The sequence below is a fragment of the Arvicanthis niloticus genome, chromosome 10, assembly GCF_011762505.2.
Source record: "Arvicanthis niloticus isolate mArvNil1 chromosome 10, mArvNil1.pat.X, whole genome shotgun sequence".
In the NCBI taxonomy this organism is placed as follows: Eukaryota; Metazoa; Chordata; class Mammalia; order Rodentia; family Muridae; genus Arvicanthis; species Arvicanthis niloticus.
Window position 1 is genome coordinate 9,467,949 of NC_047667.1, and position 25,977 is coordinate 9,493,925.

The following is a 25,977-nucleotide window of genomic DNA, read 5'->3' on the forward strand; positions in this document are numbered from 1 at the left end:
TATGTTCTTGTAGAGGACCCAAGTTTGATTCTCAGGAGCCACACAGTGGCTCACAACTGCCCAAATCTTGAATTCTATGGGGATGCAACACTGCATTTTGACTTCAGAGGGTCACACACAGTACACAGACATACATGCAAACAAAACACTCATACACACAAGAACATTTTACAAAGTATATATTAGCTTTTGGTTTTTGTTGTTGTTGCTGTTTGTTTGTAGCTCTAGTTGGTCTAGAACTCTCTTTGAAGACCAGGGTAGGCTTGAACTCAGCAATCTGCCTGCTTCTGCCTCCTAAGTGCTGAGATTAAAGGCAGGTAACCATCACACCTGACCCTTAAGTATATATTCTTTTTTGTTGTTGTTTTTTTTTGTTTTGTTTTGTTTTTGTTTTTCAAGACAGGGTTACTCTGTATAGTCTGGGCTGTCTTGGAACTCACTCTCTAGACCAGGCTGGCCTCGAACTCAGGAATCCGCCTCCCTCTGCCTCCCAAGCGCTGGGATTAAAGGCGTGCGCCACCACTGCCCAGCTTAAGTATATATTCTTAGAAACAGTATTTAGATAAAATTTGGAATAACTTACAGGTGTTCCTGGTGCTACCCGGGACACAATTACAGGCATCTTCTGATCATATCCTCCCTGGAAAACAAAAAAATAAAAAGTCAAATATTACCAAACTAAGAACTCTTAATAGAAAAACTAAATATGAGATATATTCTGAATTACCTTTACATTAAATCCAAACCTTCCATTTTCATCAGGTTTCATTTTGATTAGAACAAGGTTATCATGTGGAATGCCACCATTAGGCTTGAAAAGAGAAAAATAAATTTCAGAATATAAATGAATTATAATTTATCTGCTTGTGTGAACTATGGTATATAAAAAATTAAAATCCTAAGAAATGTTAGTTGTGAGGAAAATAGTCTCTTTGCCTAATAACTTGCATACCCATTCTCTCATTCTTCCTCCCATTCTGGAAGAACACTGGCAAATGGGGCCATCTCCCTTTCCTCCCAGTATCATACCAGTCAGATTTTTCACCCCCACCATTCTATAATTAAACTAATGACAACGAATATTTTCTTATGACTAAGTTCAGTATTATGAGTCAGTCCTGGTCTTGACTTGACTTACTGTAGCAGTGGACAAAGTGCTCCCTTTCTATTGGGCTCCTTCATTCTATGTTGCTGCCCACTTTTCTTGCTACCTCTGCTGCAGATTCTCAGTCTCCCTTCATCTCCCTGATTCTTATCATTTGGTGAGGGCTCAGTTTCTAGAGCCTTTATTTAGATTACTACATACATTTCTTGATGATTCTCTATATTTTGTTCTTGAAAATATATACCCACTACTATGAAAATACAAGTTCAGTAACCATAAATATATCTATATATGCAAGAAAAGACACATAGACACCACCACAGAGTTAGTACTAAATTTGCAATTTTTGGCAAGACTTCTGATCTCTTTTGATCAAGCCTATTGTAGTGAAACAGTACACATGAGAAAATAGAATGCTTTCAACTTTTGGTAAGGGGAGAAACTCTGAGTGAATAAATGAAAAGGCAGGGAGTACAGTAATCATTAGAGACTTTCGACACTAGGTGCTGGTGCATCTTATTTCATTTCCTAATGTTCCTTTACATTTGCTGAAACATATCTGCATGTGACTGTGATTACATTTTTAGGAACACAGTGTATTCTTAAGATAAATTGATAACCTCACTTGTGGCTTATTTAAGTCTTCGTAAGAAAGCAATAAAATTGATAAGCCATTAGGATTGTAGCAATTCATCATTTTATTATATAAAGCATATTCTATATAAGAAAAGATATACATTATTTTGTAAGATATAGACTGAACATACAGTATTAGAATCGGTACTCAATTTCAAAAGTTAGGAAATATGTCTATACTAAGAAATTACATAGTAAATTAAGTATTTACTGAATTACTAGCACTTGATCTAGAAACATGTTTATTTTGTATACTAAATTTACACCAATCTGTTAAGACATTAACTCTTAAAGCAATGGGCACTTTACAAATGAAGAAAAAGGTAACATCAAAATGATAAATCATGGTTAAAGAATCAGAAGAAAAAGACAATGTATTATAATTTACTACTGAAACGTGCTATGGTTGAATAGAAATTAAAATGCATTCAGAATTTTAAAAATTTTAAGCAAAGCTACTTACAGTGGACTTTTCAGGGGAAGAGGGCACATCAAAGGATTCATTAGTATGGCTGGCTAGATCTTGCTGAGACTGTGAAAAATGAATTTGGTTCCAACTATGTTTCTTAGATTGTTTGGGTGGTAACGCTGGAGGCTGCCCATCTTCAGGGCTCTCTTGTGATCTAGGTAAGGAAGGAGGAAAGAGGTGAGAAGAAAACAGTTTTAGAAATCATCTGATGGAAATATCTTATTCTAATTAGGTAAAACAACTAGATACCAACTATGTCTAATGTGTAGAGACTTTGTATTTACTTGGAAATGCTTTTAATAAAAAATTTATCTTTAAAGTAGTAAATCTAGTTTTTAAAACTCAAATCAACAGTTATAGAATACCTTAAAAATATTCCTATGAAGATATTTCTTAATTTGCTATAAGCTGTGGAGCAGCTTTCATGCAAGCTTCCAAAGGAAGAAGTCAACCAACAGTCCTGCCTAGCTATAGCGCCTATGAACCACAATCACCAGCAAGGCACCACAACTGTAAGGTACACAGTGGCACACATACCTTAGTGGTAACCAACAGCTCTATAATTGGACTTCAGATCTACTCAACAACAACAAAAAAATCATGCCTGGCACTAGAAACCCAGGGAAAGAGAATTCACGGATCTTGGAGAAGAACCGACAACTACTACTACAGTAAACTAGCACAATTCCTAAGGACATTCTAAATATGTGCCCTTATACTCACAGGTAAGTGTGGTCTTCACCCATCATCAAGGAACGCTTTTCAATAGATGAAAACTATTACAAAAACTTAACCAATCAAAATGCAGAGTTGTGGAACCCAACCCCAATAAATACATCTACATCATAAATTCCTGCACTTAAAACTCAGGGAACATTGGAGAAGAGGGGCTGGAAAGAGTCAGGGAGTTTCAGAGTGTTTCCTGTGAGACTGTACCTCCTAGTAATATCAGAAACCAAACACCAAGTCTCACAAACATGACTACCTACACAGGAGGTGAACAAGGACGATGACGGACATCCACAGTCAATGGAGGAAAGCTTGCAAGGCCTCAGCTTTTAAAAAATCCCTTTAATGGTTCATTGTGAATCATACATACACCTCAATTTTGTTAGGTTTGGTTTTTAACTTTATAAGGCCTGAATTTTACACACACACACACACACACACACACACACACACACCCTACAGATAACTAAGTCACGAGTGGGAGAAATACTCTTCCACAGAATAGCATACCAATTAGTTATCCAACAACAAATGAAAAAGCAAAACCCTCAGCATTGGGTGTTGACAGAAAGAAACCCCACGTGGTAGGGATAGTCCGGTGAGCTTAAATAACTGTCCTCATTTACCATGGCTCATGAGGTTAATAAATACAAGCATGAGACAGAGATTACAATACTGAAGTAAACACTGCAGAAACAAAACTACATGGAATCCTGCCAGGTGCTAAGGCAAGAAAACAACAATTTACAAGTATTAAAATGCATAACCCTTTAATTTGTGGCAACGGGAATTGATAGCTAAGTATTCAAGAGGGATTTCAAGGTAGAAATTGTAACTTTTAAAAACAAACAGTCTATTTCCACAAAGGCCAGAAGAAAGAACCAGTGATTCAATTTCTATCCTATTATGCCGGCATCCATGAAAATGATCTTGGTAGTGTCACTTAATGGCTTCACAAGAAAGTTTCTGCTAAAAATAAAGTCATGATGGCCTGTGCCTTCTGCCTTTGGCCGGGCAGATCATCAATGTGTTCAACATGTCTGTCCCTCTGAAGACCCCACGGTCTGAAGGCCTCCCAGGAAATCTGATGCACCCAGGGCAAAATGTAAGGGACCCTCCCAAATAACCTCAGGAGCTTGGAACCCCAAGGAGCCCAGCAGACTCAGGACTCATCCCCTCTGCTCCAACTCCACCTCCCTTCCAGCCTGTTCCTTGCTGCAGGGCAGATCATCAACATGTCTGTCCCTCTGAAGACTCCATTGTCTGAAGGCCTCCCAAGAGATTTCCCACAGCCAGGGCCACAGGTCTCACAGGAGACCTGGAGTGACCTAGGGATACAGGAGGTAGGCTCCAGACAGACTAGATACACAAGCAGGATCCAGCTTTTTTTTTACTACATACAAGAAACACACCTCAATGACAAAGACAGACACTACCTCAGAGTAAAAGGATGGAAAAAAAGTCTTTCAAGCAAATGGTCCCAAGAAACAAGTGAGAGCTGCCATTCTAATATCCAATAAAATGGACTTTCAACACAAAGTCATCAAGCAAGATGGGGAAGGACACTTCATACTCATCCAAAAAAAAAAAAAAAAAAAAATCCACCAAGAGAAAGTCTCAATTCTGAATAGCTATGCTCAAAACACAAAGGCACTCACATTCATAAAAGAAACTTACTAACCCTCAAAACACACATTGAACCCTACACAATAATTGTGGGAGACTTCAACATCCCATTCTCATCAATGGACAGGTCATTGAGACAGAAAGTAAACATAAAAAGACGCAGTGAAACTAATAGAGGTTATGGAACCAAATGGATTTAACTGATATATTCAGAACATTTCACCCTAAAACAAAAGAATATGCCTTCTTCTCAGCACCTCACGGTAACTTCTCCAAAAGTGACCATATAACCAGTCACAAAACAGGCCTCAACAGATAAAAGAAGACAGACATAATCACATGCACCCTATCAGATCACCACAGACTAAGGCTAGACTTCAATAACAACAACAACAAAGCTGGGCAGTGGTGGTGCACACCTTTAATCCCAGCACTTAGGAGGCAGAGACAGGCAGATTTCTGAGTTCTAGGCCAGCCTGGTCTACAGAGTGAGTGCCAGGACAGCGAGGGCTATACAGAGAAACCCTGTCTTAAAAAAAAAAAAAAAAAAAAAAAAAAAAAAAGTAAAAAAAAAAAAAAAAAAAAAAAAACAAAAAACAAAAAACAAAAAAACAAAAAAACAAAAAACAAAAACAAAAACAAAAAAAGCCCAGAAAACCCACATACCCATGGTAACTGAACAACTCTCTACTCAATAACTTGGTCAGAGAAGAAATAAAAAATTAAAGACTTCCTGGAATTCAATGAAAATGACGACATAGCATACTCAAACTTATGGGATACAATGAAAGAAGTGCTAAGAGGAAAATTCAGAGCACTAAGTGGCCTCATAAAGAAGTTGGAGAGATCCCACACTAACTTAAGACCTTCTATAAGATGCCCAACAGTGGGGAGAAGGAACTTGTAGAGTCCACCTCCAGTATAAAGACAAATGGAGGGATGGGGTTGTCATCCCACAATCAAAAACTTGAACCCAGAATTGTTCCTGTCTAAAAGAACTGCAGGGATAAAAATGAAGAAGAGACTGAAGGAAGGGTCGTCTAGTTATTGGCCCAACTCGGGATCCATCTCAAGGAGAGGCTCCTAGGCCTGACATTATTACTGATGCTACGGTATGCTTATAGAGAGGAGCTGTCCTCTCTATAAGAGAGGCTGTCCTCTGAGAGGCCCTATCAGACCTAACTGAGATATTTACACTCAACCAATGGACTAAGGTGGGGACCCCTGTGGTTGAATTAGGGAAAGGCTGGAAGAAGCTGAGGAGGAGGGCAGCCCCATAGGAAGACCAGCAGTCTCAACTAACCTGGACCTTTGAGATCTCTCAGATATTAAGCTGCCGACCAGGCAGCATACAGGAGCTAGTCCAAGGCCCCTGACACATATACAGCAGAGGACTGTCTTGTCTGGCCTCAGTGGGAGAAGATGTGCCTAACCCTTGGGAGACTTAAGGACCCAGGAAGTAGGGAGGCCTTTGGGGGTGGAAATATACTCTTGGTGACAGGAGGGAAGGAATGGGATGAAGAACTGTGGGAGGAAGGACTGGGAGGGGGACAATGACTGCATTGTAAAAAAATAAAAGTAATTAAGAAAAAAGAAAAAATAAGTAATAGTCCTCTTGGAATAAATAAGTAAAAGGCATTCTCCTACTATTACTTATCATAACAAAAGGAAACAGGGAGCTGAACATAGAGGTGCATACTGGAAATGTCAATATTCAGGGAGACAGAGGCTGGAAGATAGTAAATTCAAATTTATTCTTGGCTACAGTGAGTTCAAAGCAGCTTAGGCTACATTGGACCCTGTCTTAAAAAAACAAAACAAAACAAGAAACAGCAACAACAACAACAACAACAACAACAAAAAAGGGGGTTTGGGAGAAAAGAAAGACAGAGAATGAATATTTCCATTAAAATAACAAAATAAAGTTATGATGTAAATACTAAAAAAAAAATAAGAAAACTTAACATTAGGGAATAAATCAGTGTTGAATAATGATCTATAAATCAATTTTTATTTTTATTATTTATTTATTTTTATGTAAATGTTTGCACGTGTGTTTCTTTTTTCTTTTTTCTTTGGTTTTTCGAGACAGGGTTTGTTTGTATAGCCCTGGCTGTCCTGGAACTCACTCTGTAGATCAGGTTGGCCTCGAACTCAGAAATCCGCCTGCCTCTGCCTCCCAAATGCTGGGATTAAAGGCATGCACCACCACCGCTCGGTGTGCATGTGTGTTTCTATGTCACAGCACATGTGTAGTTAGTAGACAGTTGATGGATTCACTTCTCTCCTTGTAAACTGTGTATTACATGAGTTCTAAATTCAGATTGTTAGTTTTGTTGACAATATCTTATATCCATTGATCTATGTGTCTGGCCCAAGTCCTTTTATTTTGAGTGGAGAGAAAATGAAAAGAACTTAGCGATATACTTATGACTAATTGTATATTCTGTATAGTTTAGTCAATAAGGCTTGTTTTTAAAATCATGGTCTGCATCAATATAAGTTTCAAATTTAAATTACTACCCATTAAAGATTTTATAGTGATTTTACAGCAATAAAATCATTGCAGACAAGTTGAGACTGTGCAGTTTTCAAAATGAGACATTTACATGGCCCTGACTGCGGTAGACCCTCCCCAGCATCTGTGTAAAAAGAATGGACAAATTCCCTCAATCAGTGTAGAGTACAAAGTAAAAATAAAAATTGAACATCTGTTATTTTTGTTGGACTCTTGTAAAAAGAAAGAAAGAAAGAAAGAAAGAAAGAAAGAAAGAAAGAAAGAAAGAAAGAAAGAAAGAAAGGAAGAGAGGGAGAGAGAGAGAGAGAGAGAGAGAGAGAGAGAGAGAGAGAGAGAGAGAGAAAAGGTCATGAAATTTTCTAATACGGCATAAAATATAACTAAGTAAATACACAACATTGCCCACTCACCTAGGTTTCTGTGTAGAAGCACTTCAGAGATCAACTCTAATTTTCTTTTTTAAAAGATCATCTTTACTTATGCTCTGAGAATTTCGTATATATCTGTACTTACACATACACATCCTAATTTCACAACCCTGTGATGTCCAATACAGCCCCTTCCTTCATAGCTTCCCATTTTTCTTTGGTACACCACAAATGTTCTACATTTTGGTGGACTTACTAATTACTGCATTGGGGTATGTATACTTTCTCATCAATGAAAGTGTCTCCTAAGACCTGCCACCATACACTCCAGTTTTTTTATTCTGTTCTTTTTTAACTGCCACGATGACAAGTTTCAAAGGGTTATATTCAAGCGCTGTTTGTCCAGGGAAATATTCCTATGATTCTGAATACTGTCCTGAACCATGGCCTACTTGGTATGAAGGCAACTCAAAACAGACATCCTTTAGTAGAACCTTATGGATGTGTAAAAAGTGGGCATTACATGCCCCTGAGCTTAAGATTTTTCTGGCCTTGCAAACAGCTGTTTGTTTACATTAAAAGGGATTAAGCCTCAAAACCAAAGGCTTTGAAAAAAAAGTTGTGTGAGGCTGAAATGAGAAGCAATCAAGTCAGAGAAACCTCTTGTACTCTTAGTCTGTTTAAAATTAATGGCAGATTCAATAGAAGCATGGTTATTATGGACTATCTGCATGGTTGAAGCTGGCCACACAGCAGTGTTCAGCTATGTGACAGGGACAGGGCATATGAGGTATTTTGCAAAAACTGTTAAATCCACATTTCTATGGGTTAGAACACTTAATTAATGTGCACTGTTAAAAAGCTGCAGGAATTTTTTTTTCCCATAGTGTACTGGTTAGAAATCACTGTCCTGAAAGTGCTTGTAAATTTAGAGGTTGTTCAAGTTTGGCCAACACATATTTGATTTATTCAATTGTTTTTTTAAAACGTTTATAAATATATTTTGAAAATTACATACAATATGCACTTTCAGAATGAAAATTTGATGCTCTGGAAAGAATGTATATGCATCATCAATTGCTAAGTACTGGATAAAAGCAAGAGGTAACTGAGATTTCCTGTATTCAGGCCACATAAATTCCCACCTTGTGCTATCTCAAACCAAAGGTAGGAATTGTTAAGAAGTGACACCAAGGCTGTCTGCTAATATGCTATCCTCTAAGACAGATGTTAATATAAACCTGGGTCATGAAGGGTAGTTCTAGGAAGGACTTTAATTTTTAAGTGTACAAACGAGGAGATCATGTCATTTTTAACTCCAATCAATAGTCCTGCTATTACCAGTAATTTAACGTTATACTTTACACAAATTATAGATAAAATTTTGGCCTAAAACTTAGATATTTTAACTCTTTGGCTAATGTATACTGATGCCAAGAGGACTTAAAAGTAAACATTGTATTACACAGATGACTGTTATAATTTGGACATGAAATACGCCTTTCAAATTCATGTGTTAAATACTGAGTTCCTACCTTGAGGTAATATGCTGGGAGGTTGTAGAAACCTACCAGGTAGGATGTACATGCAAAAAATGGTTACTGGGGTAGATCTTGGGTGAGCCCCTAGTCCCTTGTCCCTTCTGACTTTCTCTCTGAGTCTCTGTGGTGTGCCCTTGATACCATAATGCTGTCCTTTACTTAGCTGAACATGATGGGCCCAGAATCAACAGCCAAAACTCAAGACTGAAATCTATGAAACTGTGAACAAAAACACATCTTTTCCCCTTTTAAGTGGTTCTCTCAAGTATCTGGCCACAGTTCTACAAAAGGAACTAAAACACTAATTAGTGTTCAGAGTCAGTAAACAGGCAGCTTAGAAAACACATTAAACCTTTCAAGGATGTAATTAATATACAGAAACAACTGTTTGGTTAGCTCTTGAGTTTTACTTCTTTTTTATATGTCTCAGCAACTTAGCTAGTATTCTTTGTTTGGTCTACAGAAAACCATGGCTAGTATAAATGATCATGTTTTCCCAGAATAGCTGTAACATTTTGCTGACCTCTTCATCTCTCTTTTACCCCTTACTCTAAGATATGATCTTTCTTAAGGATTGATCCTCACTTACTCAGCTATGTTCATAGCAGCTTTATTTATAATAGCCAGAAACAGGAAACAACTTAGATATTCTCAACAGTAGAATGGATAAAGAAAATGTGGTTCATTTACACAATAGAATGCTGTTTAGCTATTAAAAACAAAGACATCATGAATTTTGTATGTAAATAGGTAGAACTTGAAAATATCATCCTGAGTGAGGTAGCCCAGAGCCAGAAAGACACATATGATATAAATTACTTACAAGTGGACGTTAGCCATAAAGTGCAGGACAACCATGCTACACTCCACAGACCCAAAGAAACTGGGCAATAAATAAGGAGGCCCCAAGACCTTGAATCTCACAGAAGATGAAACTAAATAGTCATTGGAAGTGGATGGAGAGAGATAGGACGGGGTGAGGAGGGGAACAGAGATGGTAATCAGGTATGGGGAAAGGGAGGGCTTGGGAGAGGGTTGGGAGTGGGAATAGAAATCGCTGGAGGGCATCTCTGGGGCTAGCTGGAGACTTGGCACTGGGGAGAAGGGAGTCTATAGGGGTGAGCCTAGCTGAGATTCCAAGAGGAAAATATAGAGACTGAAGTTGCCACCTCTTGTACCCAGGCAGGACTTCCAAAGGAGGGAGGGGGACATCAACTCAAAATTTGTCTTGCCTAGAAGATATGCAGGGATAAAGATGGAACAGAGACTGAGGGAACAGCTCCATCTTTATCATGCAACCAAGAAATGGCCCCAACTTGAGACCCATTCCATGGGAGAAAGCAAATCTCTATTTGATACTTTTTTACACTATTGATACACTATTGATACTTTGCTATTGCTTACAGACAAGAACCTAGCATAACTGTCTCCTGAGAGGATTCATCGAGCAGCAGATGGAGGCAGATGCAGAGAGCCACAGCAAAACATCAGGCAGAGCTCAGAGAGTCTTTTGGAAGAGTGAGGGATAGACTGAGCAAGCCAGAGGGGTCAAGGACACCACAAGAGCCACAGAGTCAACTAACCTGAGACCCTAGGGGCTCATAGAGACTGGGCCACCAACCAGGGAGCATGAAGAGGCTGGACTGCATTTGTAGCAAATGTGCAGCTTAGTCTTCATGTGAGACCCCTAACAAGTAGAGCAGGGGCTGTCTCAGTCTCTGCTGTCTGCCATTAGAACTCCTTCCCCTTACCTGACCTTCCTGGTTGGACCTCAATGTGAGAGGATGTGCCTAGCCCTTCTGGGACCAGATTATCCTAGGGTCGGGTGGTACCCAATAGGGGCCCCTCCTTCTCTGAGAAGGGAAGGGAGTAATGGAGGAAGGGACTTGTAAGGGTGGAACTGGAAGGAGAGGAGGAAGGGGGGCTGTGATCAGGATGTAAAGTGAATTAAAAAAATAATGATTGGAGAAAAAAAGGCTGAGCACATTCACTATATAGTGTTTCTCATACCCCTTTCTCTTCAGTGATGTGTTTCTTACTCATGATATTACGTAGGTACTGTCCTTCAATTATGTCAAATGTATGAGTTATTTCCAGTATACAAGCTAATAAATGAAGATATTGCACATTAATGTGAGAATATGTAGACTATGCATTAAAACAATGGCAATCAATACTTAAAAAGCTGACGTTATTAATCACTATGTAAAGTAATAGTAGGAACAGACGTTAGAAGTAATGTGGATGACTAGCAGTGGGGCAAACACTGTGGGACACAGGCACATCCAATCACTGTGAGTTCAAGGCTAGCCAGGACTACAAAGGAGGATGAGAAAGAGAAAAGGGAAAGACGAGCATGCTCTATCACCAAGTGTGACAACCACCTCGCTTATTTTCTCTTGATATTTTTTGTAATATATTCATATTTATGGTTTCTTTCCTTTAAAAAAATTAGGAAAACTGTCTTACATTTTCCAACTCCCTGACTACACTATTATATTATCTGAAAAAATATTTGAGAGTATCCACTAAAAATGAAATAATAGTAACCAGACAGGTAAAGGGAAGAGAGGAAACAAGATATCTCAAGGAAAAATGAGTACATTTACAAATATGAATTTATGATTGTATAGTAACACCTTATATCATGTAATTTATCTAATTCCCCAAGTTATTTCAAGTGAAGAAAATTAAAATACTTGAAAATAAAGAATTAAGAAGCAAAATGAAGAAGTGGTCTTACGGTGATGATTCCAGAACTATGCTATTAGCTTGCGTTGATGATGGAGATCTCTGACTTACAAAATCCTCACTGGGGGACGTGTGAACCACATGGTCTACCAAATGACCAACAGATGACGGTCGGACCCGGGTCCCCTCTTGTGTGAATGAAGAATTCCGACTAAATGAAGAGAAACAAAGTCTGAACAATAGTATACTTTGATTTTCCCTGTTTTTTGATCATATGTTTTCATGAGAAAGTGTGTGTTTGTGTGTGTGAAAGTCTATGGTGACTATGCAGAATCTCTAACAGTGATAAAAATAGTGTGAAATAAATGAAAAAAAAAAAAAAAAAAAAAAAAAAAACCCACACACAATGGGAAGTCAAGACATGCCTGCAGTTTACAAGTTGCCCTAAGGCCTTATCCACTATTAATCTTATGCCTTATACCACATTTTATATTGTTACCTCATTAAGATTGTATGACACTACAACAAGGATGCTGGGGTTAAAGGTATGTGTCCATCTACAACTAGGATTTGGTAGATAAAAAAAAATGAGACAGATATTAACTTAAAGATTCAAACAATGACTCTAGAGTAGAGCCACTACTTAATCACTATGCTGTCTTGTCTCCTTAAAAAAATTTGTATTGTGCTTAAAACTACTTCATTCCCTAGGAAGTTAACCTTGGCTATTCCGACTCTTTCGATCACCTCTCTTACACCTTGTTTCCCTTCCCCAGCCCTGCCTTGCTTCTCTTTCCTTGCCCTCCCTTTGGTACATATTTGAGGAAGTCTTCCTTACCCTTTTACTACCTGTTCCAAAACCTGGCAGCTTTGTGAGAAACGCTAGACTGCAATACACACACCGTTAGAGCTGCACTACATGGTTCTTGGCCTAGCTCTATCTGAGCTTATGGGGTTCCTGTTACAAGTCTTTTCCTAGGCCACAGGAAGTACTAGAGCGCTGCATCACAATCACTCAAACGAAGCATTTTCAAACAATTTATGCCCCCTTAGAAATTCTGGTATTAATCTATATGGAAATAAATGGACTACATAAATAACAGTTTTCTAAAATTTTCAAGTCATGACTAAATCCTTAATTACCCTTCCAGTGAAAATCGACTACTGAGGAAAGTAAAGGCTGTTCTTCAACTTTCTACTTGCTCATTCCCTAAGGCTATTTTAGGTCACTTTTACAATGAGCAGCAAGCAAAGAAGCAATAATATTTGAAGTAACAAAAACCATGTTTGGGACTGGTGAGGTGGCTAATCAGGTAAAGGCGTCTGCAACCAAGCCCAAGTACCTGGCTTCAACCCCAGGGATCCCAGAGTGGAAAAACTTACTCTCCCAACTTGTTTCCTAGCCTCCATATGTTGCATACACATGTCCACATGTCCTCATATATAAATAAACACACACACACACACACACACACAGAGAGAGAGAGAGAGAGAGAGAGAGAGAGAGAGAGAGAGAGACCTACACTTAAAAAAAGTAAAATACAATAAAATTATTTTTTTGAAAATTTGATCAAAGGACTTAAATTTTTATAAATTGGGATCTTTAGTCAATAACTTAGAAAGTACAAAATGCAAGCATGATGAGGGCTGGCCACTTACTGGTTGGGAGTTCCAGGTGGAGACCGGGATGGGAGACTTTGTGTTTCTAACCTGTCATCAGATAACGAATTTCTGCTGGCTACTTCCCAATCCATTAATTTCCGTGCCAAAGGCTTACTTGGAGACCTGTAGAAAATATATGAATAATACATAAAAAGTTTTGCTTTTATATGAGTCAAATCTTAAAATTCATTTTAATAAGTCACAAAGAGTTTGTTTATTATGACATGTATATATCATAATTTGATATTATTATGGATTCCAAAAAGTCGTATTTGCTTTATGTGACAAAAAAGAAAAAAAAGATGCATCTATGAAGAATAAGAGAACAAGGATTATTGAAAAAAACATATGAAGAAAAGCGATGAGTAGTTTACTATCAAACGTTTTCTCCAACTGCAACTGTTAGGAATCTGTGCCTCTGCTATCATGGAGTACTCAGAACACACATCACCTCTAAGTGGACTGAACAACTCTTACCACATAATCTCCTTAATGAATTTCTGGACCTCTGCTTCAGTGAAGATAATCATGCATGCTGAATTTATTTATTTTTCTCTTTTATATAGAGTATGGTCAGTGAATTTTTTTTCCATTTGTTTCTATAAAAAACATTCTATAACTTGTATCTTGTGGCAGGTAACAAAGGGCATTTTAAAAAGATTTATTCTAATTTTAGTTATGTGTATGTATTGTTGTATGTGTCTATACACATAAGTATGGGTGCCTGCAGAGGCAAGAAGAGGGCATCAGATCCCACAGAGCCAAAGTAAAAACTAGGCTGCTGTAATCTGCCTAGGATAAATTCTGGGAAATGAACTTCAGTCTTCTACAAGAGCAACAATGGCTCCCAACCACTAAGCTATTGCTCCAGCACAAAGGGATATGTTTTATTATCTATTGTCAGCTATCATAGTGATAAAATAGAATGAAGTGGCATGCTAAAAGGTGCTAATCTCCACAAATCAAATGGTATAACTGTATTCAGAGACATAAGCCTTGAGAATTAATAACTTAATTACATTAATACTTTAATTACATTAATTAATTAATAACTTAATTACGAACAATAATAACATGCAAATTTAAGCACTACCGAAAACTCCCTTACTTTAATGTATACTTTTTTGATATGCAGAATTATTCTGGAGGTTAATAAAATGGATTAAGTGACAAATATAATACATGATAAATCACCTTATATACTTTTAATCTCAGTAATAAATTTCCCAAGATCTGCAAAAAGCATGTATGTTTTTTTCTATTACATCACAATAAAATAGACATAGGCATACTACTGCAAAAACCAGATCATAAAATTTTAAGTAGTTTAAAAACACTTACTTGTATAACATAGCACAGTAGGGTGGCTACACACATGAATTCAAAGTGGTTATGACAGCCAAGCAAAAGCTGCGTAACCCTGAGCTAGACTAAAGCCCTCCCTATGGGAGGAGGTCTTGGGAGTTTTCAGCCGCCAAGGTAAGTCTGGTAAGTCTACCATGTTCTAGAAGAAAGCTACACATATAGAACTATTTGGGCAACACAAATTGTTCTTGATGGAGACAACAAAAACAAAACCACAAAAGACCACAAAGTTGGAGGATAAAAGGAGTAAAAAGTGGGTCTAGGAAGAGTTGGGTGAATATGATGAAAGTATATTAGACAAAATTCAAAACAAACATATAAAACATATTTAAAAACAAATTAAAGCTATTTTTTTGTCATGGCCCATTATATTCAAAGATCTTTATTTTGTGAATTTTATTTGCAGATTTTCCAATAATAATAAAGACTGGACCTAGCATTATACATACTTTTTAGATTACTGGATGTTTTTTACCTTAAAAATTGTCCATAATTTCTCCCTCTTGTCATATATTACATAAATTTATATAAATTAAGAAAAAATACCAAAGTACAAAGTAAATGCAAAATTAAGTACTTCAAACCTATCCAAACAGTGAAATCAGTGTGTACCTAAATCCAATATGATTAAGCTTGTAGTTGCAGCCTGTAATTTCCATTCTAACACATTAACTGCACAAACAGAATGGCTTGAGACAACGGCAATGCCCAGCAAATGGTACTCCACTGTGTTTTATGTTCACAGCAGGAAGCATTAAAATAATCATGGCTACTCGGGACACTGAATTCTAATTATGGCCTATAATAGAAAAATTGTTTCTATACTAAATATCTAAATTCACAGGTACAACAGGGTCATTACATACTTCACACTTAATTTTATAAAAATCTAAATTTTCAGTATAATGCTTTAGCCTCTTAAAAGTTTGTTAAATTAAGCTGGAGAGATGGCCTAGTGGTTAAGAGCACTGGCCCTGCTTCCAGAGGAACCTGGTTCGATTCCCAGCATCTACATGGCAGCTCACAACTATCAGCAACTCCAATTCCAGGGGATCTAGAAACCTCATGCAGACATACATGCAGGTAAAACACCAATGAACATAAAATACGTAAATAAATAAAATTTTTAAGAGTTTGTTGAATTTTGAATAATAATATGTATGAATCAAAATCATACAAGCATCCTATCATTTCAAGATTTGATAGCTAAACCCTCTCAGTTTGGCCTAATCTCTTTGAACTCTAAAACCAATGTGCATCTTCTAAAAGAGACATGATGCTACTGGTACCCAATGAGGAAACAAAAAGGAGAGACTCAAATTTCATTTTCCAAATATCAGGTCAAAGTAATTTAAGCACAGAGACCTCTTCCTATCACTGTGAGTTTTAGTTTAGGATTTGACTTGAATTCTGGATTTAACCCTTCACGGTGAAGAGCATATAAATTCAATTAGACACAAATGAGAATATACTATGCAATCTCTTCAATTTAAAACATAAAATGTCAAATTTATCATAATTTACCACTGTAGATCTTTTAAAAGTGTTAATCCTTCCTATTCACAAACTATTATTTCCTCATATATTAGACTAAATATAAATGATGAGCGCTAAGATTACTTACTAAGAGAAAAAATCATCTGAAATATTGAAAAACCAGCATACTTACCTAGTACAAACTGTCTGAACACTTCATTCTTGGTAATAAACTAGATATGTTTGAAAATGTCTTTTGAGTTAACTAAATTTCAGGCATTTTACTTTATTAACAGTTTTAACCTCAGAGACCCACCCACTCAAGCTTGTTGTCTTTGTTTCCTGTTCTGAGCGGAAATTTCAGAGAAAAAAATACCACATTGTTAGCAATGTGGTGAGTTTATTTTCTGACCGTGGCACCTTATTTTTCTGTTGAAAAGAAATTTGCTCTCATTTCTTCTTCAGAAAGTATTATATGATAACTGAAAAGGTGTAATATCAATTCAAAAAGTAGATATATAAGGGAAAATGGGGTAATTATTGGCAAAGTTTTTCATATAAAGTTTAAAAGCCTTTTTTATCTTCCTACTTATACTGCCATTTAAAATTTTAAGAAAGACATTAAATCTGGAATTCTCAACCAAAATGACCTAATTCTTGCTAAGACCATTAGAGAATTTTAGTAGCTGATTATGAGGTAGAGTCTTATATAAACAATCCTAGGAGCTAGGCAGTGATGGTGCCTACCTTTAATCCAAGCACTCAGGAGGCAGCGGCAGGCAGTACAAGGCTAGTCTGGTCTACAAAGCAGGTTCCAGGACAGTCAGGGCTACAGAGAAACCTTATCTTGAAAAACCAAACCAAACCAACAATAACAACAACAAAAACAAAGAAACAAACTAAACTACAACAATCCCAGAAAAGCATAGACTTCCAGAGACAGAACAATCATTAAGACAGCCCAGCACGTCTCCCCAAGACGTGAGCATACAGTACCAAGTAGAACACTTGGCTAGCATGGCTTCCCTGGGATTTGGGAACCTAGCACCTTAAAAAAGAAACATCTATATCTTCCCAGCCCACACACACCAAAAAAACAAAGACAGTTCCCTACAAGCTTTGTAACATTTTAATAGTGAATAACAAAACAATGAAGATCAGGTATAGCAAAATTTAGTATGTATAAAAGCATTAAAATAACATAGTATTTTGATTTTAAAAAATATGGGGCACTGTCAATAAGAGACAGTACGAAAACCAGAAGAGATTCTTTCTAATTGTCAATAAGAGACAGTACAAAAACCAGAAGAGATTCTTTCTAATTGTCAATAAGAGACAGTACGAAAACCAGAACAGATTCTTTCTAAACTGCACCAATTAAGCCATTATGAGTAAAACTGTATCTTACGCTCAGTTAAACAGAAAACATTTTAGTGACATTTACTAAACCTTTGTTTTCCAGGTCTATACCACTTTCTAATTGGAGCAGTGGTGTCCACGATAGTCACAAGACAGACAGACAGACAGACAGACAGACAGACACAGATACACATACAAACAGAGAGAAAGAGAGAGGGGGAGGACCCCTGAGTGTATGCAAAAAAAAAAAAATCTTGACTAAATGACAAAAAGTTTGTCGGGGCTGTTATGCATGATGGTTACTCTCCAAGTCATTTGAAACTGTCAGGATGTTAGAATATAATGACTATCTAGCACTAATTGGTAGAAACCGAGCAATTTCCATGTTGGGAGGAAGGAAAAGAGAAAAAGCAAACCCAAACACAAAACTATTTCTTCAAAGCTGGAAGGACGTTTGGATTTTTGACCACGTAAAATTTTCCTGTTATCTTTATAAAGGCTTCCAAATTTCTCACAACAGTAGATGCCAGACACAGCTCTTCAGGCCTTATGCTCTTGAAGTCATCTCCCCCAGGAAGAAGCCCCTGTCCCTGTCCCTCGAGCCATCCAGCATTAGCAGATGGTGTTAGGTCCCTCAAACTTGCTTCCTATTCTCCATCAATGTTTGGTTGAGGTCGTTATTATTTTTACTTGGATTACTACAATTATCTCCTAATTAGTCACTAGTTATTGAACCCATACTTTGCTAACTCATTCTCTATCCTCAACTATTATTCTAAAATGTAACTTTGATTGTATCATTTTTGTTTCTAAAAAACAAACTGGTCCTCACAAAGTCTGATGAAACAAAGATAAATACATTTTTAAAGCAATTTATCTTTTAATAGCATGATTTAATAACTATATAAATGGGCTGGAAAATAGGACTCCTTACATTGCTCAAAAGTATGTAATAGGAGACTAACTTTCTAGTAAAAACTTGTATTAGCAATACTTGATTTAGCCTATTCAAAACTATTGTACTAAACACATGGCTAAAGATCTTAAATATGTTTTTTAAAAAAGGAAGCAGGACACTAGATAAACTAGTTTCTGTTTCAATGACAGTATATCATTTAGAAAAATATTTCTAATTTTTTAAATAAAAATGTTTATTTTATGTGTATGTGGGTACACCTGAGTATGTGCATGCACACTACATGCACACAAAAGTCCACAAACCAGAAGCAGGCATCAGATCCCATGAACGAGAGTTATACGCAGTTGTAGGTGCTCAGAAGTCAACCTGGATCTTCTACAAGAGATTTTAACTGAGTTATCTATCCAATCTTCATTTCTAATCATTTTAATGCTTTCAAAAAGTCAGCAATCTGTTAGACTGGTGAGATAGCTCAGTGGTAAATAAAAGTGCTTACTGCCAAGCCAGATAATGAGAGTCCAACTCTGAAACTACCTAATGGAATGAAAGAACTTTGTGTAAAATGTTTTACTCTGACTTTTACACACATGTCTTATGTGTCACCCCCTTTCCAGCACACATCATAAAATAAAATATCAAAAAAGCAAAACCCTCACATACTAAAATAGAATTGACTTACCTTGCAAATACCCTGTCTTTATTTGCCTTTTCTTTGCCATACTGAACTGACTGGACTTCAGTTCTCCCACTGAAATATATAAATATGCATAATATCTTAAAATGGACTACAGCATAAAATTATAATACAGAACATGATTATACTACAGTTTTGTAAGTGACAAGATATTTGTGGCAAGAAAAACAACAATAAAAGCAACAGAGTAAGAAGGAAAGACTGGACTACTTTCCAGTTCTAACTACATAGATGAAGCTTAATTAGTAGTTCCTCAATTTAATAAACCAAGATGTGTCAGTAGACAAATATGTGATGACAGGAACTTCTTTCCTGTGGTGTCCTACTAAAATGTTCTCTCTAAAGTCAGAAGAGCGCTGTATCAAACAAGCTCTATGGCCCTGGCCTACCCTAACAGAAGAGAGTTAGCTAATGCTTCTGTTTCCTAATGATAGGACTGAATTATGTGGTTAATTGGATAACTTCTTTTTCCCTTCCTACTACCAACTATTATAAATATGAAGACTGCCCATCAACTCCTTACATGTCACAATAAGGGAAATTTCAGGTTTTTGACTATAGGAAAGAAATGAGGTCAAAAATACTGTGGATGTTGGGTGCTGCTTCTGCCTTGAAGCTGACTTGCCTAGGCAGTACTCTGTATGCAGAGGAGGTTCTGACCCTCATCCATGGTACGTCCGTGTTCCGTGTATGCAGCTCATTGTCTAATGAAAGAGTAGTTCTCAGTGAGTTTGTAAAGGCAGCCTGTTACAGAACTGTACATGAACATAAGTTTCTAGTACAGAAAGAACCATTTATAAATATAGATATTTAATGTATATAAAATTAACTAAACACATGTTCCCAAAGCCACACAAGCAAATGTCAGACCATAATACTACAACAAATATAATTTTGAAATAAATGGCATGACTGATATTTACTAGAAAAATGAGGAACTTTTTAAATGAGAAATTTCCAAAAAATTATATTTCCTCTATGAAGGCCATATATTCAGGTTCATTAGTTTGAATGCACTTAATCCCTTGGATATACAGAACAGCAATAAACACATGTAAACAGAGATGGTTAAACAAGCAAACTTTGTCAATATGTCCAGCTCTACTTTCTAGTCAATAATATTTCAACATCTTAAGTATAACAATATCATCAATATTCCTGGCCACTGCTTACCATGAAGCATGTCCATTAGGAAAAGAACTATGTACCGTTTTGTCATGCTGCCTTTTCTACTTCATTTGCAAGAGTACTAATGTTTTAATAATTAAAAGGAACTTCCAATACATTCTAAAGCTAAGAGCAAGAACTGTAAGCACAGAACCTAAAGCTAAGAGCAAGAACAGTAAGCACAGACACTATAAATATACTTGGCTTGTGTCCCAACACTGATGTGCAATGGACCATCATAGGCCCTACTTCTGTGCTTGGCTCCATTATGGGGCTGTAGGTAATCACACTCCATTTTAGATTCCTTTCTACTTAGCTTTCTGCTAGGTTATGGTTTCACAATGTGTAGACAAAAGATCAGAAAAATGAGAGAAACACAAAGCAGATACTGGCAAGTACGGGGCAGTGGAAGATAACATCTTGATGAAGCAGTACTGCTCTGACAGGGCCAGGACCAACTGGACTGGCCATCAAAGTATCTCTGAAGCATAGAGCCTTTCTAGGCTCTGGGACTCCAGATTAAACGTGACCCTTACACATTATTTCTCGTGCACACTTGGTTCTTGACAACCACTCCTCCCCACTTACTCTCCCATTTTTGTTTGTCTGTTTGCTTTAAATGCCTATATAACCAAGTCTCCAGATCAATTTTATTTTACTGAAAATATCAAAAAGGCTCTGAGTTTCTATCACTCCTACTGATAAATTAAGATGGCAGCAAGTCAATATCCACAGCAAGTAAGAACAATTAATGTTCCAAATGGATTTATATTGCATTTTGTTAATAAGATAGCCTTTGAGAGTAAGAATAAAATAAAAATCTGTAGCAATTACAATATCAAATTATGACAGCATGAATTTAAACAATGAGAAAATACCAACTGTTAAATGCATATATATATATATATATATATATATATATATATATATATATATAACCTTATTGCAATAATTAAAGTAATAAAGAAAATAATAATGAAACAAATAACTAAATGTAAGTCAGTTTTAAACTTGAAATCTCATTACAAAAATATAAAAATTATTCTAAAAGTTCTTTTCTTTAAAATATTTTCATGATTCCTTTTTTTTTTTTAAATGTGCACTGTTCTTTTGCCTGCACGTATGTCTGTATGAGGTGTCATAACCCCTGGAAATGGAGTTACAGAGAGTTGTGAGCTTCCATGTGGGTGCTGGGAACTGTACTGGGTCCTCTGTAAGAGCAGCCAGTACTCTTAACCTCTGAACCATCTCTCCAGTCTACTGAAACTTCTTACAAACTCAGTTAGAAAAGGCTAGAATTATAGGTATAATCTTATACTATGATTACAGAACATATGCTCAGAGAAGGAGCTGCTATTCATTGAAAAAAGAGAAAAGAAAACATCATAACGTAGACATACACAATATGACACATTAAAAAATTTGTCCCTAGGAACTCAAGATACTTCCTCTCATCTGCTGCTTCTTTTTAAAAAATTTATTAAATTTTAGAAAGCTTTATCATCATAACTCCTTTCTTTACTCCTGCTCACAGTTGCTGCTGAGGGTGAATACTATTGGCAAAGGCTTACCTTTTATTCTCAGAGCTTTGCACCAAGACTTTTTTAAGTTATCTTATTTTCTTGAGTTATTTTCTTGTAATTTAATTAGTCTGGTTTACTATTTTTCTAAAAAAAAAAAAACTTATAAAATTCTATTTTCACTTTTATGAGCGGGAGTATTTTGTCTATATGTGTACATGTGTACTATGAATATTGTGTAGTGCCTTCAGAGGCTAGAAACAGGTATCAGTGATGTAGAAAAAAACTTGAAGTTTTAGAATAGCCAGAAATTACAAGGCAATCTAGATGTGCCTCAACAGAAGAATGGATAAAGAAAATGTGGTGCATTTATACAATGGAGCACTGCTCAGTTCTTTTAAAAAGTAACATCACGAAATTTGCAAGCAAATGGATGGAAGTAGAAAAGAGTTATCCTGTGTAAGGTACCTCAAACTTGAAAGACAAAAATGGTATGTATTAACTATGTGGGTGTAAGCTATGAAGTCAATGATGACAAGCTACAATCCATACACCTATAGAGGGTAGGTACAGAGTAAAGGTCTAGAGCAGTGGCTCTCAGCCTTCTTAATGTTGCCTTGCCACACTTTAATTCAGTTCCTCATGTTGTGGGGACCCCAACCATAAAGTTATTTGTGGTGCTACTTCATACTGTAATATGGATAGTAATGTATATCTCTGATATGCAGAATATCTGCTAAGTCCAAGTGGATAAAGGACCTTCACATAAAACCAGATACACTGAAACTAATAGAAGAGAAGGTGGGGAAGAAACTTGAATACCTGGGCACAAGGGAAAAGTTCCTGAACAGAACACCAATGGCTTATGTTCTAAGATCAAGAATTGACAAATGGGACCTCATCAAATTGTAAAGCTTCTGTAAAGCAAAGGACACTGTCAATAGGACAAAATGGCAACCAACAGATTGGGAAAAGATCTTTACAAATCCTACATCTGATAGAGGGCTAATATCCAATATATACAAAGAACTCAAGAAATTAGTCTCCAGACAACCAAATAACCCTATTAAAAAATGGGGTACAGAGATAAACAAAGAATTCTCAACTGAGGGAACACGAATGGCCGAGAAGTTCCTAAAAAATGTTCAACATCCTTAGTCATCAGGGAAATGCAAATCAAAACAACCCTGAGATACCACCTCATACCAATCAGAATGACTAAGATTAAAAACTCAGGTGATAGCAGATGCTGGCGAGGATGTGGAGAAAGAACACTCCTCCATTGTTGGTGGGATTGCAAGCTGGTACAACCACTTTGGAAATCAGTCTGGTGGTTCCTCAGAAAATTGGGCATACCATTACCTGAGGACCCAGCTATACCACTCCTGGGCATATACCCAGAAGATGCTCCAACATATAACAAGGACACATGCTCCACTATGTTCATAGCAGCCTTATTTATAATAGCCAGAAGCTGGAATGAACCCCGATGTCCTTCAACAGAGGAATGGATACAAAAAATGTGGTACATTTACACAATGGAGTACTACTCAGCTATTAAAAATAATGAATTCGAGAAATTCTTAGGTAAATGGATGAAACTAGAAAATATCAGCCTGAGTGAGGTAACCCAATCACAAAAGAACACACATGGTATGCACTCACTGATAAGTGGATATTAGCCCAAAAGCTCTCAATAGCCAAGATACAACTCACTGACCACATGAAGCTCATGAAGAAGGAAGACCAAAGTGTGAGTGCTTTGATCCTTCTTAGAAGGAGTAACAAAATACTCATGGGAGCAAATATGGAGACAAAGCCTGGGCCAGAAACTGAAGGAGGGATCATCTTGAGACTGTTCCACCTGGGTATCCATCCCATAAGCAGTCACCAAAGGTAGACGCTGATGTAGATGCCAGAAAATGCATGCTGACAGGAGTCTGATATAGCTGTTTCCTTAGAGGTCTGCCAGAGCCTGAAATATACAGAGGCTGATGCTCACAGCTAACCATTGAACTGAACATGGGGTTCCCAATGGAAGAGTTAGAGAGAAGACTGAAGGAGCTGAAAGGGTTTGCAGCCTCATGGAGAGAGTAACAATACCAACCAACCAGAGCTCCCAGGGTCTAAATCACCAGCCTGGGAGCACATATAGCGAGGGACCCATAGCTCCAGCTGTATACAGGGAGGATGGCCTTGTTGGGCATAAGTGGGTGAGGAGGTCCTTGGTCCAGTGAAGGCTGGATGCCTCAGTGTGGGGGAATTGAGGGTGGGGAGGTAAGTGGCAGCACACCTTCATAGAAGCAGGAGGAGGGGAGATGGGACAGGGGCTGTCTGGGTTGGGGAAAATTGAGAAAGGGAGTAACATCTGAAATGTAAATAATTAAAATATCCAATAAAAAGGAAAGTCTTTCTCTCTCTCTGTCTCTCTCTCTCTGTCTCTCTCTCTCTGTCTCTCTCTCTCTCTCTGTCTCTCTCTCTTTCTCTCTCTTAATTAATTAATTACTTTTTGGGGTTTTTTTTTTTTTTTTTTTGAGACATGGTTTCTTTGTGTAGCCCTGACTGTCTTGGACTCTCTGTAGACTAAGCTGGCCTTGAACTCACAGAGATTCCTCTCCACAGTGCTAGGATTAAAGGTATGTATCACCTTAAGAGCTTTTTCTGTGCAGTTATTTCTCACTAAGAAGGCAAACTAATTCTAGTACATCAGAACCCTAGAACTAGAGTTACAGACAGTTCTGAGCCACTGTGAATGCTGGGAAACAAATCTAGGTCCTCTGCAAAACCAGCAAGCACTCTTAAGCACTGAGTCACGCGCTCTAACTCCTGCTTCAGAGACCTTACAATGCTTGAGATTTTGCATACTGAAGAATGTCTACTATGTTGGCTTTAAAACTTCTTTGAATCAAAACCTGGCTGTGTAATTCATATTTTCAGTCACTTCCCTACCCATCTTGTTTTAGAACTGAGCTACATAAGTCTGAGAAAAAAATTTTACTTGGCATATAGTCTGTTTAAAAATAATCCAATGTATTGAGATCCTAACAAGACTGATCAAGAGACAAAACATACAATCATGAATGAAAGAAGCAGCCAGACAGTGGTGGCACACACATTTAATCTCAGCACTCTGGAGGCAGAGGAAGCACTAACTCTGTGAGTTTGAAGCCAGCCTGTTCTACAGAAACAATTCCAGACATTCAAGGTTACACAGAGAAACCCTATCTCTAAAAAAAAAAAAAAAAAAAAAAAAACCCAACCAACCTAATAAATAAATGAAGGATTAAAGTACCATCCCCTATAAATCCTAGACTTAAAAAAATAATGAGGGTCATTGGAAACTTTATGACAATAAAGCGAACAACTTACATGGGATAAAATACATCAACTACCAATGTTTGTTAAGAAAGAAAAATGTCTGAATTGACTTAATCTTGTAAATAATTTGAACGTGCATTTTAAAAAAAAACTTTCTTTAAATAAAATCAGCTCATAAGAAACAATTGGTAAATTCTATTAAGAATTTAGTATAAAAAGGAAATAAGGACTAGAAAGATTGCAGAGTCAATAAAATGCTTGTCACACAGTCATAAGGACCTCAGTTCACTCTCCTGAACCCAGAAAAAGCCAGTAAGGCAGCTTGTGCCTACCACTGAGAAATGCTATGTTGACTATGCAAAATAGTTGTTAGGCTTGGTTTTTAAATTACTATTTATATACTAGAAAGTTCTTACAGTTTCAGTGGTGATTGTTTTTCCTTTTATTGGATATTTTTTTATTTACATTTCAAATGTTATCCCTTTTCCAGATATCCCCTTTGGAAACCCCCTATCATATCCCTCCTCCCACTGCCTCTATGAGGTCAGTGGTGATTTTTTTCCAAATAATTTACTTCAACTGTCTTTTCTGTTTAGATTCATCATGCCTGGCTTTTCTATTGGATGTTGTACAGTCCAAGTACCCTATTTGGCTTTTTTCTCTCTCTCATTTTATCTGAACCCTGTTTGAATTGGAACAGGAGGCTGGCTACTGCACTTTATGGTTGGAGACAGATTTTTATGCACTGTATAATCATTGTCTCTATATTATACAAATACTGATTTCTGAACAAGCAGAGAAGATTATAGGCTGA

General features: G+C 37.0%; 1 protein-coding gene across 4 annotated transcripts in view; it reads right to left on the reverse strand.

Moving 5' to 3' along the window:
* Ptpn4 (protein tyrosine phosphatase non-receptor type 4) overlaps nucleotides 1-25,977 on the reverse strand; it is a 159,177-nt gene that overhangs the window by 36,630 nt on the left and 96,570 nt on the right. For 3 of the 4 annotated variants that reach the window (XM_034513093.2, XM_076941031.1, XM_034513095.2), the window contains 6 exons: nucleotides 19,144-19,212; nucleotides 13,343-13,468; nucleotides 11,736-11,894; nucleotides 2,205-2,364; nucleotides 728-811; nucleotides 584-640 (listed from right to left, as the gene is read on the reverse strand). In XM_034513093.2, the coding sequence (XP_034368984.1) occupies nucleotides 584-640; nucleotides 728-811; nucleotides 2,205-2,364; nucleotides 11,736-11,894; nucleotides 13,343-13,468; nucleotides 19,144-19,212 (655 nt within the window). The remainder of the gene's footprint in view (nucleotides 1-583; nucleotides 641-727; nucleotides 812-2,204; nucleotides 2,365-11,735; nucleotides 11,895-13,342; nucleotides 13,469-19,143; nucleotides 19,213-25,977) is intronic. The other variant, XM_076941032.1, reaches the window with a different exon arrangement.